The following is a 12,991-nucleotide window of genomic DNA, read 5'->3' as shown; positions in this document are numbered from 1 at the left end:
AAGCACAATATTCAATGATAAATTGGATTTCACTCAATTCTGTAGGCAGTTTTCTATGAAACCCAAGTAGAAAGTTATTGGAAATATTTTTGAGAGAAAGCTAAGAAAGTATAACTTGCAATGAAAGCAAGATCCTACTGAGGTAATAAAGGAACTGTGTTTAACAGTTTTCCATCGTGTGGTTCTCCCTGATGAGATACTATTGCTCTTTTTAGGGTCTAGACGCCATTTTTTCCCTCTAGGAGGGAAATATCTAATGAAGCCAACACTTAAAGGCAGTATTAATAAATTTTTTTCTACACTGAGATCAACAGATCAGATTCTGTTCTAAATAAAAGTTTGAGAGAGTACATGTAGTTTTATCAAGGTAACCCAGTTTTTCTGTGACTTATCTAAATAATCACATCCATTCTGTAGTTTTTGAAAAACCTAAGAATTGTGGCTCAGATTTTATCACATTTTAACCTTTGGGATAAAGTGTTGGCATTTGTCCATGAAATGTCAAAATGTAGTGTGTAAGCAGTCATCCTGAACTATGGCCCAAGGCCTGTGGACAGATTTTTGTATTCTAGAAGAAGATGAAGTTTCATTTAATTTTAAAACTAAAATGGAGTTGAAGATTTCCCCTTCCCAGTATCTATTCTTTCCTTTACTAATCTTCATACCCACACATTTAAAAATAGCTTGGATAAAATAATCAATTGTCACAAGTTACTGGAAGGAGAACTTTAGAAAAGAACCAGATCAAACCATGTACTTTTGACTCTTTAGTTCAGAGTCACTGCACTGTGCTAGATCTCAGGCCACTGAGAAAATGAGGGAACTAAATTTGACTATTTCTTAAGATGCCTGTTAGACCCAATCCATGGCTCTACAAATCTGAACTCATGAATTCATTTCTGAGAGATTTCTAACATCTATATGCATGAAAGGAAACAAAATCCATGAAAGGAAACAAAATCCAAACATATCAAAAGGCTAGATCTGATATGCTCCAATAAAATGAACAAAAGCCACTTCATAAAAGAGCAATTTAACACAACTGCTGAAACAACATGAGATCCTAAAAGGCCTTAGGAGAAATCCTGGGGAGGAGAAGAGGAATAAAATCAAGGGGAGAATTTTTAGAAGAAATCTAGGACTGGTAAATGAATTAAGAAAGTAAAAATTTTGTGGGTTCAGTTATACAAATTGAACATCAGCTTTCTGTTTAATTCAATAAGTATTAGGTGTGTTTGCATTCCAGGTCCATCATCCAATTAGTCAATAAGCATGGGAGTCCATAGTAGCAAGTATTTACTGAGCATCAATGCTTCTTAAACTGACAAGCAATAAAAATACATGGGCAGCAACACCAAATGTGCCCTCCTGAAGGTCTCTGTCTGTAATGTCTCTTTTAACTATTGCCTGGTCCTCTTTCTCTAGGAAAACTTACTACTGATAGGAAAGAACAAATATCAAATAGCTCTGGTCTAATGTGCTAAATATTCTAAAACATAGTAAGAGTTACTCTGAAAAAAAAAAGTTAATCTGACATTACTAAGGAAAATGAATTTATTCCAATTAAGATTAGGGACAGTTTCATGATGTCAGTGATGTAACCTAAAGACTATATATGACTTTGATAATTTAGGAAAGCAATTTGGAGTAGGAGACATTCTAGTTGAAGGAGCACTGTGGGCAAAGGCTGAGCTGGAAAAGTAGAAGTAATACTCAGGACAGGGAAGGATTTCTAGGTATCTAAAAGCACTGACTATGATTAGGATGGAGGAAAACAACCAACAATTTCTTGTTTCAGAGGATCAAACTCTTCTTGGGAGTATACATATATGACATGTTTGATATGGGATGGGCTGACCAGCATTCAGTGAATAAATCTTCACTGAAAGAAGTGGAGTAAAAGGGAATGTGGACAGTTGGGCGATTCAACTCATTGCATTACAGAATGGGCCATGCTAATATTTGCTATTATGGACTACCATGCTTTTTTATTTAAGATTGGTCATAGGAGAGACTCTGTGGGATCTCATTCTATCTGTTCTGTTTTCTGTTCTTCTATCTATTCCTACTTCTGATTCTCTCTTTTCTTTAAGAAAAAAGTATGTCAAACACACCATATTGACTTCCATCTTGTCACCTCATGATGAAATCAGATACCATTTTCCATTATATTCTTTCTCCTCTTTAGAAAAAAATGGCAAATTTCTCTAGTGATTCAGGGATCTGCTATTTATTTTGTCCACTAGGTAGCCACTCTTACCATTTCTAGCTTATCAAACACTGCCCTAATTTCTGGCAAATGTTCAGAATGCCCTCCAAAAGATCATATGAAACAGTAGGGAAACTGGTCTGTAACTCCAGGTTGAACAACATGCTTACCTCCACAGTAGGGAAACTGGTCTGTAACTCCAGATTACAACATGCTTACCTCCAAAGATATTTGACTAGATGAAGATGATACTTCCCTTCTCAGTTCATGAGCTGAGGACTGGGAAAAAGGGACTCACCATATTGCTTCGTATTGTCTTTCATCTGGATGTGCTCTCATTTCCACTTGATTGTGACATTCTGTGTAAAGCAGTCCATTACAGTAAACACTGCATTTAATGTTATAGCTATATTCCCCCAAGTGTTTTAATTTATGAATGACATACCTTGGACATCTGAGATTCAGATATAGTAATTAGTTTCCTGTGGGGAAACTAGGGAGTCTGTTGATAAAAAACAAATTTCCTGTGCTACAATCTTTTAATTTAGGTACAGAAATACTTGGCTATTTTCTAGGCTACTTACTCATCATGTTATTCTAAAGAAGCGAAAAAACTGGCCCAAATAATACAACTGCGCAATGGTGATGGCTTTAAAAAAAAAAAAAAAAGACTTTCAGAACTAGAAAAAAGATTGAATAATTCATTTAACTTTTTCCTCATCATTTATTCCTGTACACATTGAAAATGATGTTTAAAAGAGCCTCTTTTTTTTTTTAAAGGGAAAAAGAAAATGACACTTGGTTAGAAAATATGGTGAAATATGACCCATAGTCTTTCTTTGAGTCAGTCTATGATGCTTCCACTCCCAGAACTAAGGTGGATTTCAGTGGTTTTTGCATAAACATGGCCTGAATTTTACAAACTTCTTTGTAGTGCTATTTACAAACTTCTTTGGAGTGCTATTCACAAAATTAGGCAAAATTAAAAAAATATATTTAGAAATCCCTACTGACCTGGAGTGGTTTTGGGGAGACTGCAGAGCAGTCCCTCTCATCTGTGCCACCTTATGTCCAAACTTATTTCTTATCTCATTTAGAGATCAAAGGTTGTTACAAAGCAAGAGTTGACTGCCCTACAGCAGAATCTAACCTCAGAAACTACCAGATGAGCGAGGCTTTCAAAGATGGAGCCAATGAATTATTACCCCTCTGTTTTTTTCTTCTTGCTTCCCAGGGAACTGCTCTCAGGGATGAATAGGATAATCACATAGTTGAAAGCCTGGAGGATTCAATTTTCCTATATTTTCATTTATTCTTTTAAATCAAAGCTTAAAGTGGATTTCCACTCTCTCACCTCCATTCATCAGAAATCTCTGAATTTTCCAAGCTAGAAGTAATGCAGTTTATACTCTGACTAGATAATCTCTCCAAACCACGGCAGGGAAGCTTGTAACCCAGCCCAAGCATGGTCATTTAGGAGACTTAGTGAAAAATCCTTCTTATGTCAAGACTTAACATTTTGAAACCAGTAATGTCAACTCTATTAAGATATTACCAGTCTCCCCCTTGTGCATAACCTTTGTTTGCTGTTATCAGAGACATGTCCCTTGGTTAATGCTACTACCCCTGGCTCCTGGATCACCCAGGGGAGTTTCTCCCAAACTGGAAGCTGTAGCCATCAATTGAGTCCCCAAACAGAACTCTTAAGGGGCTCTTATCTTTATGTCAGCAAACTAGAAAGAGCCATCCACTGCATTTGGACCATCATAGGAGGTTGGAGGGTTGGAGGGATGGATCCATATCAGTAAGAGCAGCATTGTGAAGAGGTCAGATTTAAATACAGAAAATAGAAATGACTCCACAAGATTCAGGATATTACTAGTAATAGTAATCCAGAATATACATTTTCTGAATAGTTAGGTTAAATGGCCCAGGAAGGATCCAAAGGGATACTGACACCCAGAGTCTCCCATAACATCAATGCATGTGATTTCTATAGTGCCCTTCTATTTCTTGATGGCCCACGCTCTATTTTTTTGGTTAAACATATACCTGGGGGAATAGCTTGCTGAGTGATGAGTAAATAGTAGGGGCCAGACAAAATGCTTAGTGAAAGTTAATTGTATTGCTAAGGAAAAAAGTTCATGCAAGTAATCGTGAATCTGAAAATCTCCCACCAGTTCCCAGGAGATAGGTAACTGCAGTCATATGCAAGGGCACATCACCCACCCAGTGTTTGAACTTTTTATTAAGCCTCAGAAAGATTGTATTTGTTGAGAGGAACTTTACTGGAAATTCACTTCTATTTTTCTTGACCTTAGAAGGACCCATCTTAACAGTGTATTTCATCATTTGCAGTGTTTCAAAAAACCTGATATGTGGTTAGGATATCAGGAATCAGACTGAATATGCCAAAGACTTAGCATGATATTCATATACAAACATGATTACTTAGCTAATTTTGTAGAATTGCTCCCTCTTGATCAGAGTGCATTCATCAGAATAGAGTTTCTTTAACTGTGTATTAGAGTGTAGAAATTGATTGAGGACAATCAAAATACAAGTTGGCAAATATGTTTCCCAAAGCTTTAAACTGTAGTCAAGATATTAAATAGATATTATGATTAAAAGGGAACTGCTTTTCTGTCTTCTTTCCTCTAATTATTTTGGTAAATTTAGTTACTTTTCACTTAATATTTGAATGTGTAAATACAGTTGCTTTAATGTTTCTTTTCTTTGATTATTCTCTCTCTTTTGTTGTATGATAAAAGATATTTCAATCCTACTTTAAAGTAAGCACTTACATAAGTGATATGTATGTAATTACCTTTAAGATTAAAAACTTATAAATGCTGGTTTGCTACCCCTTTTTTATAACAGCCTTCCATCTTGATCGTGGTAAACCCTGAGGACTGGTGAAGAAACCACAAGGATTACTTGATATCTTTGTAATTACAGTTCTAATCAACTGGGACACAAACATTTTAAAAGTTTTAATGAGCATTAAATTAGAAGGATGTAAATACTTAACGTCATACTGACTTTGATTCTTGCTTAAAGTACACTTAGATTTTGAAATTATTATGCTTGAGTTATGCTGTCTAAAATATTGTTCACTAACATCCATTTGGCTTGCAAAATTGGCAGCAATTCTAATAATTTTCAGTGTTTGTTCTTTCTTTCTCTGATTGTTTTCATTTTCCTTCACTGTCTTACTGATCCATCAGATATAGACAGTTTAAGCAGAAAGAATCCAATAAAAACCAGAGACCAAAAGGTATAGTCTGTTGGAGGCATAATGAATTCCACTCCTTTTTGGTTTCAGTAACATACCCTTAGTTATTGGTTATTTTTGTTTTGGTTAATGCAACTGAGACTCTAATTTTAGGCAGCAAATCCAGTTACTCCCAAAAAATTGAGACTCAAAAAAATCAATGTACTATTGATTTTGGTCATATATAGAATCAATTAGATTTCCACTGCATCAAATGACTAGTGATTATAGTTAACCTAAAAAAATTGCCTCTCTTCACTATAACTTGCCTTTCATAGCATGCAGTACAACAGTACATTAGACAATGAGGCACATTAGATTTATTTTTCCAGTTGGCCCGGGTCTCTTTTCTTGTTTCTTCTCTTCTGCAGAACAAGAATGGTTAGAGCATTGTCCCAAAACAATGCTATCACATTAGAAGTAGCAGAGGTGGTTTTTAGGCTCATATTCCTCTCAGCTTTGTGCCCCAGCAAACTCTTTGGAAGCCCTGGTTTGATGTGGAAACCTGACACAAGAACAGGTATTTGGGAGGTCTTTACCTGGCTCTTTTCTTACCTTACTCAAATTATTAAACAAGACTGATGGGATAATTTGAGAATATTCATTGCCACCAAATGACATCCATGTTTATTTTTCCTTTAAGTGATCTTGTGAGGCCTTTGCGAGTCTGTTTTGAGTAATAATAATCATCCTATAATAACAACTGGATAAGGTGGTTTGCGTTGAGTTTTTGACAAAGGAAATTAGGCCATGAAAGACTTTTCTCATCAGAACTGTCAATATATTACAATGCACTGAAAAGTTACTTCTGGGAAACATTAAATAAGGTCAATCATTTAATCATTTGCTAAATGTCAAACCCTATAAAATCATGGAATAGTGTTACCCTGACATAAAGCAACATTAAGGTTAGTGCATCATCTATAAAGTGAAGTATCCATTTGCCTTTTAGTGACAAATTCTATTGCCAAAAAATACCACTGTATTTCTAATAAGTGACACTCGTTTTAATAGATCCTACAAAAATACAATATTTTCAATGTCCCCATAAAACAATTAACTTACAAATACTATTCTCAGAGCTTTGGTGACATCAGTATGTGATACTTTGTGAAAATCCTAAAATACTTGAAACACTGGCATGTAAAGTAAATTCATTATATATATATCTTTCTCTTTAAAAAAAAGAGGCGTGTGGAAATATGAGAGACCGTGTATACCAACTAAGGGAATTATTCTGGAAGTTCAAATTAATATTTTAATCAAACTAATGACTAATATTAAAAAAATCTTTTAAAGGGATTATAAAATAAAATTTGATCATTTATAGAGGAAACGAGCCCAGTGCAAAAAATAAATCCTATATTAATTATGCTTGTTTTTTTCTTCAGTGAGACAGAATTCAGCATTTTATATATTTTGAAACTTTTGGGAAAGAATATTTTCTCTATATCAGTGCCCACAAAAGTAGGCACTAGACCATAGCTCTGAGAAATTATATCTGAAGTTTCATATTTAAATACCAAAGTTATTTTTTTAATTGCCCACCCTACCTTTCTAACAACAGTCTTTCTAACGATAAATTTTATCAATCCCCCAAATGCATTTTAAATGATTTAAAAGTAGCAAATTAAAGAAAGCTACACACAAATTCCACATTTACAAGTGAAGAAATCACAGGGCTACAGCTTATAATCAACATAAATATGAAGAAAATAAAACAATACCTTTCCTGCCACCCATCATTCACTGCTTAAATTTGTGATGAAAAAGACTGAGCTACAATGACCTTTAGTCTGTGTCTTAACTCTGTGTGTGTATTGTAATTAGCTAAAGGCATTGAGCAAATTAGTTTTTCCCATTTCAATTCAGGTCCCAGAGATAAATGGCTAATTTATGAAATATTTCACTCTGTTATGAGAATTTAGCAAATAAATATGGAACCAAATATAAACACTTTATACCATATATACAGTTACTTTCATAAGGCATTATCATGTAATTTTTATTGAAAAAGATTCAATATAGTAAAGTCTTATTTTAAGATATATTTTCTTTCTCAACCCGAGATGTTAGGTTTATGAAAATATTATTTTTCTCTATATTCTTTTTGTATATATGCCAACATATACCTTGTGCTAGAAATATTTTATGGGAATTACAATTCTTTGTATTTTCTCTATAAAGGCATATACAACTTTGAGGCAGTGTTTCTGATGGAGAGCAGAATTCGTAAAGAGCTGTGTGTGCTTCCGTGCTCCAAAATTATATGAAATCCACTTCAAGAAGAAACTTATTTGATTAAAAAACAAAAACAAAAACAAAAACAAAAACAAAACTGCACCAATGCACAGCCAGAGGCTGACAATTAAAACTAGTACATAACCACATGAACATCATATTTATATAGTTAACATTTTCAAGGATGATCAGTGCTAACATATAATATTATACATTTGGCACTAATGTTTGCCATTGGTCCAGCAATTGGCAAAATTTGTTTCTATGTATAAATTTATTTTTAAACATTAGGTCTGGCTAGACGTATCTTCACTATTTATAAAAAATATTTAGACAGTAAGCTCACGTTGAATAACTAGATCTACTGTGTTCTGGAAACTCTTCAGTAGTAATACAGCTTTTTCATGTTCCATATGTACAAAACTATGTCCATTTGCCTGTAAAAACACAAACAATATTGAGCAATCAATGCAAGCAATTTTTCATCACTTTGTCATTGTCTCTAACCGTAAGATTCAAGGAATATTGCACACCCCAAAGATAGCAATTTTTAAATTCACAACAGAATTGCAACTATGCAAATTCTGCATAATCAATTTTATACAGTAATTTCACTTATAGGACCAACATACAAGGGATCAGGAAAACAAACATGGGATCAGGGCGGGGGGGGGAAGACAAAACAAACAGGCAAACTATAAGCTAGAGACATTCATCAGGAGAGGGGAAGAGAGGGGGATCAAAACGGGAGGGACGAGCACAGGAGACTAAGGTAATGGCTCACGGGTTTTAGTGGTGGGAATTTTAAGGGGGTTATGAATGACAATGTAAAAAAAAGGATATAAATTTAAAAAGTAGTAAAAAAATTAAAGAACTAGCATTTTCTGAAATTCTTAAAAAGATCCATCTGGCTTCAATACAATTTATTAATTCAACAAATATTTATGAAGTACCTATAGTATGTCCTGGTAGAGTCCTACCCACTATGCTAACCACAGAGACACACTTATGAATAACATAACAAATGATCTTGAAATAAGGTAGCTCACTTTGTTGTTGGTTTGATTGATTTCGGTTTTGTAAGAACTCAGTTGAGATCATTCAGCAGTATCCCAAGACAACTGCTTCCTTTTGATATCTAATTACTGATATAAACCCATCAGCATGGTCAAATGTTTGTCACAGAAATGTGACACTAATAGTAGAGTTATTTTTTTTGGGGGGAGAGAAGCTAGTATTGATTATCAATACATGTGTACAGTTAAATCTTATTTTGACTCACTGAGATGTTCTTAGTTTACCCTTGCCAAGTTCAAGCATATTTATTGTCTGTACCAGTGGCTCTCAATCCCATCTAATATAGCTACAAGATCTGTCCCTCGGAGTAAAGCACACTGGCAATAGTAACCGGACGTGGTCACAGTCCTCTAGTTAAGAGTCATCTATCTATGCAATCAAAAGTCATCTTAGGAGACTTCAGGAGACAAACTATTATTTGACATTTATGTTACAAAATGTACATGCTTTTCTGTAATGACTGCTCATGGTTCCTTGGTTTTTCCTCATTAAATTGCAGATTTTTTTTTGATTGGAATGATTTCTATTATTATTATAGGAAGAAGTGGATCTCCCAAAACTCTCCAGCTGTGAAATCCCAAATAAAATACCACATTATTGAAATTTGGTAGGAATAAATCTTGGAAATTCAATAACTAATTTATATGACTGTTTTCCTGTAATCTGAGACTCAGTTGATTTAAAAGAGTGAGCTAAATTGATTGCTTGGCAAAATACATTTAATAGAGTGAGTTAATTATTTGACTTGTTCTATTTTTGATTGATAGTAATTTTGAATACACATTGGCTTTGTCATTCTACTCTTTTATGCTTTCTTGACTTAAAAGAAAAAACTATGCATACAAGAACTGGGGTACAAATCAGAGGTTCTAGGGATGGTAAGCAGATTCACCAGAGACAGAGTAGTGAGCAGAATAGGCAGATGGCATGAAATACACTGCTGAGAGGTCTGCTTTGTCATGTGGGTAAGCTCCTTGGCTGTGGATTGAACTCATGCTGTAGTGGCTGTTGATAGCTTCATAGCTTTTACTCCTTGTTCTACCAGGGAAGCCCCTGCTTTTCTTGAATTTTGATTAACCTTTTAAATAACCATCTACTTTGGATATTCCACTGGCTCATTTGAATTGAACAAGCAGCGTATCTTTAGCAATACTGTATAATCTTATAACTTAGGTGAAAGTCAGCTGACACATTTTATAACTAAATCCTACAATATTGCATTTCAAAACAATAATACATGTACAATTAAGGAAAATAGGAGATAAATATACAAACCCGTGAAATCCATATAATTAGAATAAAATTGTTTTTTTATTAAGGAATATTATATATATGAGTATGTATGATGGTACTGATGTCTTCAGAGGCATGGAATGGAAGTGGAATATAACTGAATATGTCTCATGGCCCAAATTTCTTTCCTTAATTGACACCAAAAAATAAAAAAAAAAACAACAGGTTCCATTTCATGTTATTTCTGGTCAGATGGTCATGTGGAATAGCAGATGGCACATTCTTTATTTTTTAACTCTCATCCTATTTTTGACATCAGGAAAATAGCAAGCTTTGGTGATTATAATAACAACTATGTTTAAACTATGCAAATCTGCATAATTAATTTTATCCAGTGATTTCACTTATAGGATCAACATACAAGGGATCAGGAAAACAAACATGGGATCAGGAAAAAAAGACAAAGCTAACTAACAGGCAAACTGCAAACTGTAAGTTGATCAGATTTCTCTACTGAAGACTCAAAGCCTAGAATTAAAATGAACCCATTTCCATTGAGAAGTTTTAAGAACTTGTTTGAACTTTAAAATCTCAGTGTTTCAAAGATAAGAAATAAATCTGGAAGTCATGAATGGTAAAATGTCCATCATCTGACCTAAATATTCTTGGTTTTAAGAACTACTGTTCACAAAATAATGTGTTAAAGAGTAAAAGTGACACAAAACCCACATAGCAAGTTAATCACAGCTATTAATTTTGAATGATAGTTTTACCATAAGATCTTCAAAGAAAGTGGGCCTTCTGCCACCATAATTATCTTTTTTTTTTTTTTCAATCAAATCATGGTGTGTTGAATGGGTCAAGGTATTATGCTAAGCCCCTGGGAGAGGAAGTAAGAAAGATGAAAAAGGGAGGCTCCCATCAAATAAAAGCACATCCAGAAGGAAAAGTAAGCCATGGAAATGACTAAAAATAATGTAGAAAATACCTTACATGTAGACATGTAGAAATGACTCAGCTAATCAATGCTTGAATAGAATTAGCAACCGAAGAGACAAAGAATTATGGTAGCTTGATGGAAAGAAAAAAGAAAAGGAAAAATTTCCAAGGAAGCTGATTCTCTGGAGCATCAAGACAAGTCTCCTCGTCCTCATGCCTGACAAGATGTGCTCAGCAAAGGACTTTGGGTCCTTGTCTTATCTCAAGCCTTGGAGTCGCCTCCAGCTCTGGAAATGTGAATAGCTGGCTGTTCCAAGTAAATTCTGTAATGGGTCATGTGGAGATGAGTTTTAAGATGACCTATGTGTGTAATCATTGTGGGGATATTTAAAAAATCAAAATACCAGTGAACTTGGACTGTAGGTTTTAGCATAGGAGGTAACCATAAAAATAAGTGAATGTGGAGCAGCTTTATGGAATGAGGAGATAGAGCTAGTTCAAAGATCCTTTCTTTCAAAAGGAAGAGATGCAGCCCAATATGTAAATCATTTAAGCAGAATTTTTTGGAGAGATAGAGTGAGTGAAAGGGTCAGAGAACAAGATGTGCACATGGATGGATGAGAGACAAAAGGGGAATTGTATTTTAGGACCTTCCAACTCCACGGTTTTCCTGCAAACTATGAAAATTGTGGATCTAAATTAATCCTGTTATTTTATAAATGAAAGAGCTAAGCCTCTTCAAGACCAAGAGGCTTGAATGAGATCACACAGACCTGAATCATCTGATACTGTAATGTTATTTCTTATCATTTCTCTCAATACAATAATGATCAGTCACTTCCAAGTGATTTAAACTGACATTTTACTGATCATGATAAAATAATGAACAATTTCCTTTCATAAACTATCATTCCATCACCTCCTAACATTATTTTGTTTTTTACTGTGGTTGCAAAGTCCTGATTTTCATTCAGATTATCAGGCATAATTAACCTTATTTAAAAAACAGTGGCAGAAATAATACTCTTAAAGTATAATTTACAGAAATGCCAAATCTCTCATTCTTAATGTAGCTTAAACTCATTTAATTGGTTTGTTGTAGCCATATGTGCGTTTTCTCTCTTAAAAGTAGAAAGACTAATTCAGGCTATTTGCTAGGGCAGTGCCAGGAGACGTTGAGAGGAAACAAATTTAAAAAGGGAATGCTTTTAGGAAAGAGTCTATAAATTTGACACTTATTTGGACAAGGGGATAAGAAAGAACAAAGAATCAGATTGTGTTGCCAATAATGGGAAATGGAGGCCTTAAAGGAGCTGCAAGCTTTGTTGGGAAGACAATGCAGTGTGCGGTTCTGGAGGAGAAATGATAATCATATGCTTAGAAACACAACACTGAGTTCAGGAAGGTGGTCGCTATAGCAGCATTGACAACAGAAGTTAGGGCTTTACTGTAGCCTGTTATTAACTACATGGAATGCTGACATATTTATCAGAAAATATACTTAAAAGGGAGCATTGGGAAAGAAGATAAATCTGGTTGGGTGAGTGGGGGGGCGAATGGGGCTTGCAACTGGACAGCAAAACAGAAGGGTTTGCAGCTGCTCTGGACATCCAGGAAATCTCTCTGAAGTGAGGGAGAGAAAGATAAAACAGGATCAATTCCTTCTTGCCAGAAGATGGCAGAAAGCTGGCACTAGCATGGTAGCCTAGTAAATGAAAGAAAGAACAAGGATTCTCCTGGGTGCAAAGCATTGAGGGGAGGCAACAGAAAACCTGGTTTCCCAGGCTGGTAAACTGGAACAAGTCACCTGGAAGCAGATCAAGGCAAAGTGCTTCTAAAAAAGGTAGTGAGGGCCCTCCCTGGTGGCTCAGCGGGTTAAAGCACAGCACTGAGAAGCTAAAGTCACTTGTGCATGAGTTCAATTCCCGCCTGCCCTGGAGGAGACCACATGGCGTGGCAGACCTCTCCTGACCCGCCCGCTGCTCCCCTCAGCAGTGTACTTCGTTGATCTGCCTGTT

General features: G+C 35.1%; 2 protein-coding genes across 3 annotated transcripts in view; one reads left to right on the top strand and one right to left on the bottom strand.

Annotated features, from left to right (window-relative positions):
• Positions 1 to 12,991, top strand: part of LRRC40 (leucine rich repeat containing 40) — a 72,179-nt gene that overhangs the window by 49,701 nt on the left and 9,487 nt on the right. Inside the window, exon 17 of one of the 2 annotated variants that reach the window (XR_001145268.1) lies at positions 5,090 to 5,383. The exons of the other annotated variant lie outside the window; for it this stretch is intronic. The gene's annotated coding sequence lies outside the window, so the exon portion shown is untranslated. Of the gene's footprint in view, positions 1 to 5,089; positions 5,384 to 12,991 lie in introns of those variants that run through there. 2 annotated transcript variants of the gene reach the window in all.
• Positions 6,469 to 12,991, bottom strand: part of LRRC7 (leucine rich repeat containing 7) — a 378,921-nt gene continuing 372,398 nt past the window's right edge. The window contains exon 27 of the mRNA XM_004679111.1: positions 6,469 to 8,161. Coding sequence (XP_004679168.1) covers positions 8,054 to 8,161 — 108 coding nt within the window. The 3' untranslated portion in view covers positions 6,469 to 8,053. The remainder of the gene's footprint in view (positions 8,162 to 12,991) is intronic.

This window comes from Condylura cristata, unplaced genomic scaffold (assembly GCF_000260355.1).
Source record: "Condylura cristata isolate star-nosed mole 26May11 unplaced genomic scaffold, ConCri1.0 scaffold00008, whole genome shotgun sequence".
NCBI lineage: Eukaryota > Metazoa > Chordata > Mammalia > Eulipotyphla > Talpidae > Condylura > Condylura cristata.
This window is presented reverse-complemented; position numbering and strand designations above follow the sequence as displayed.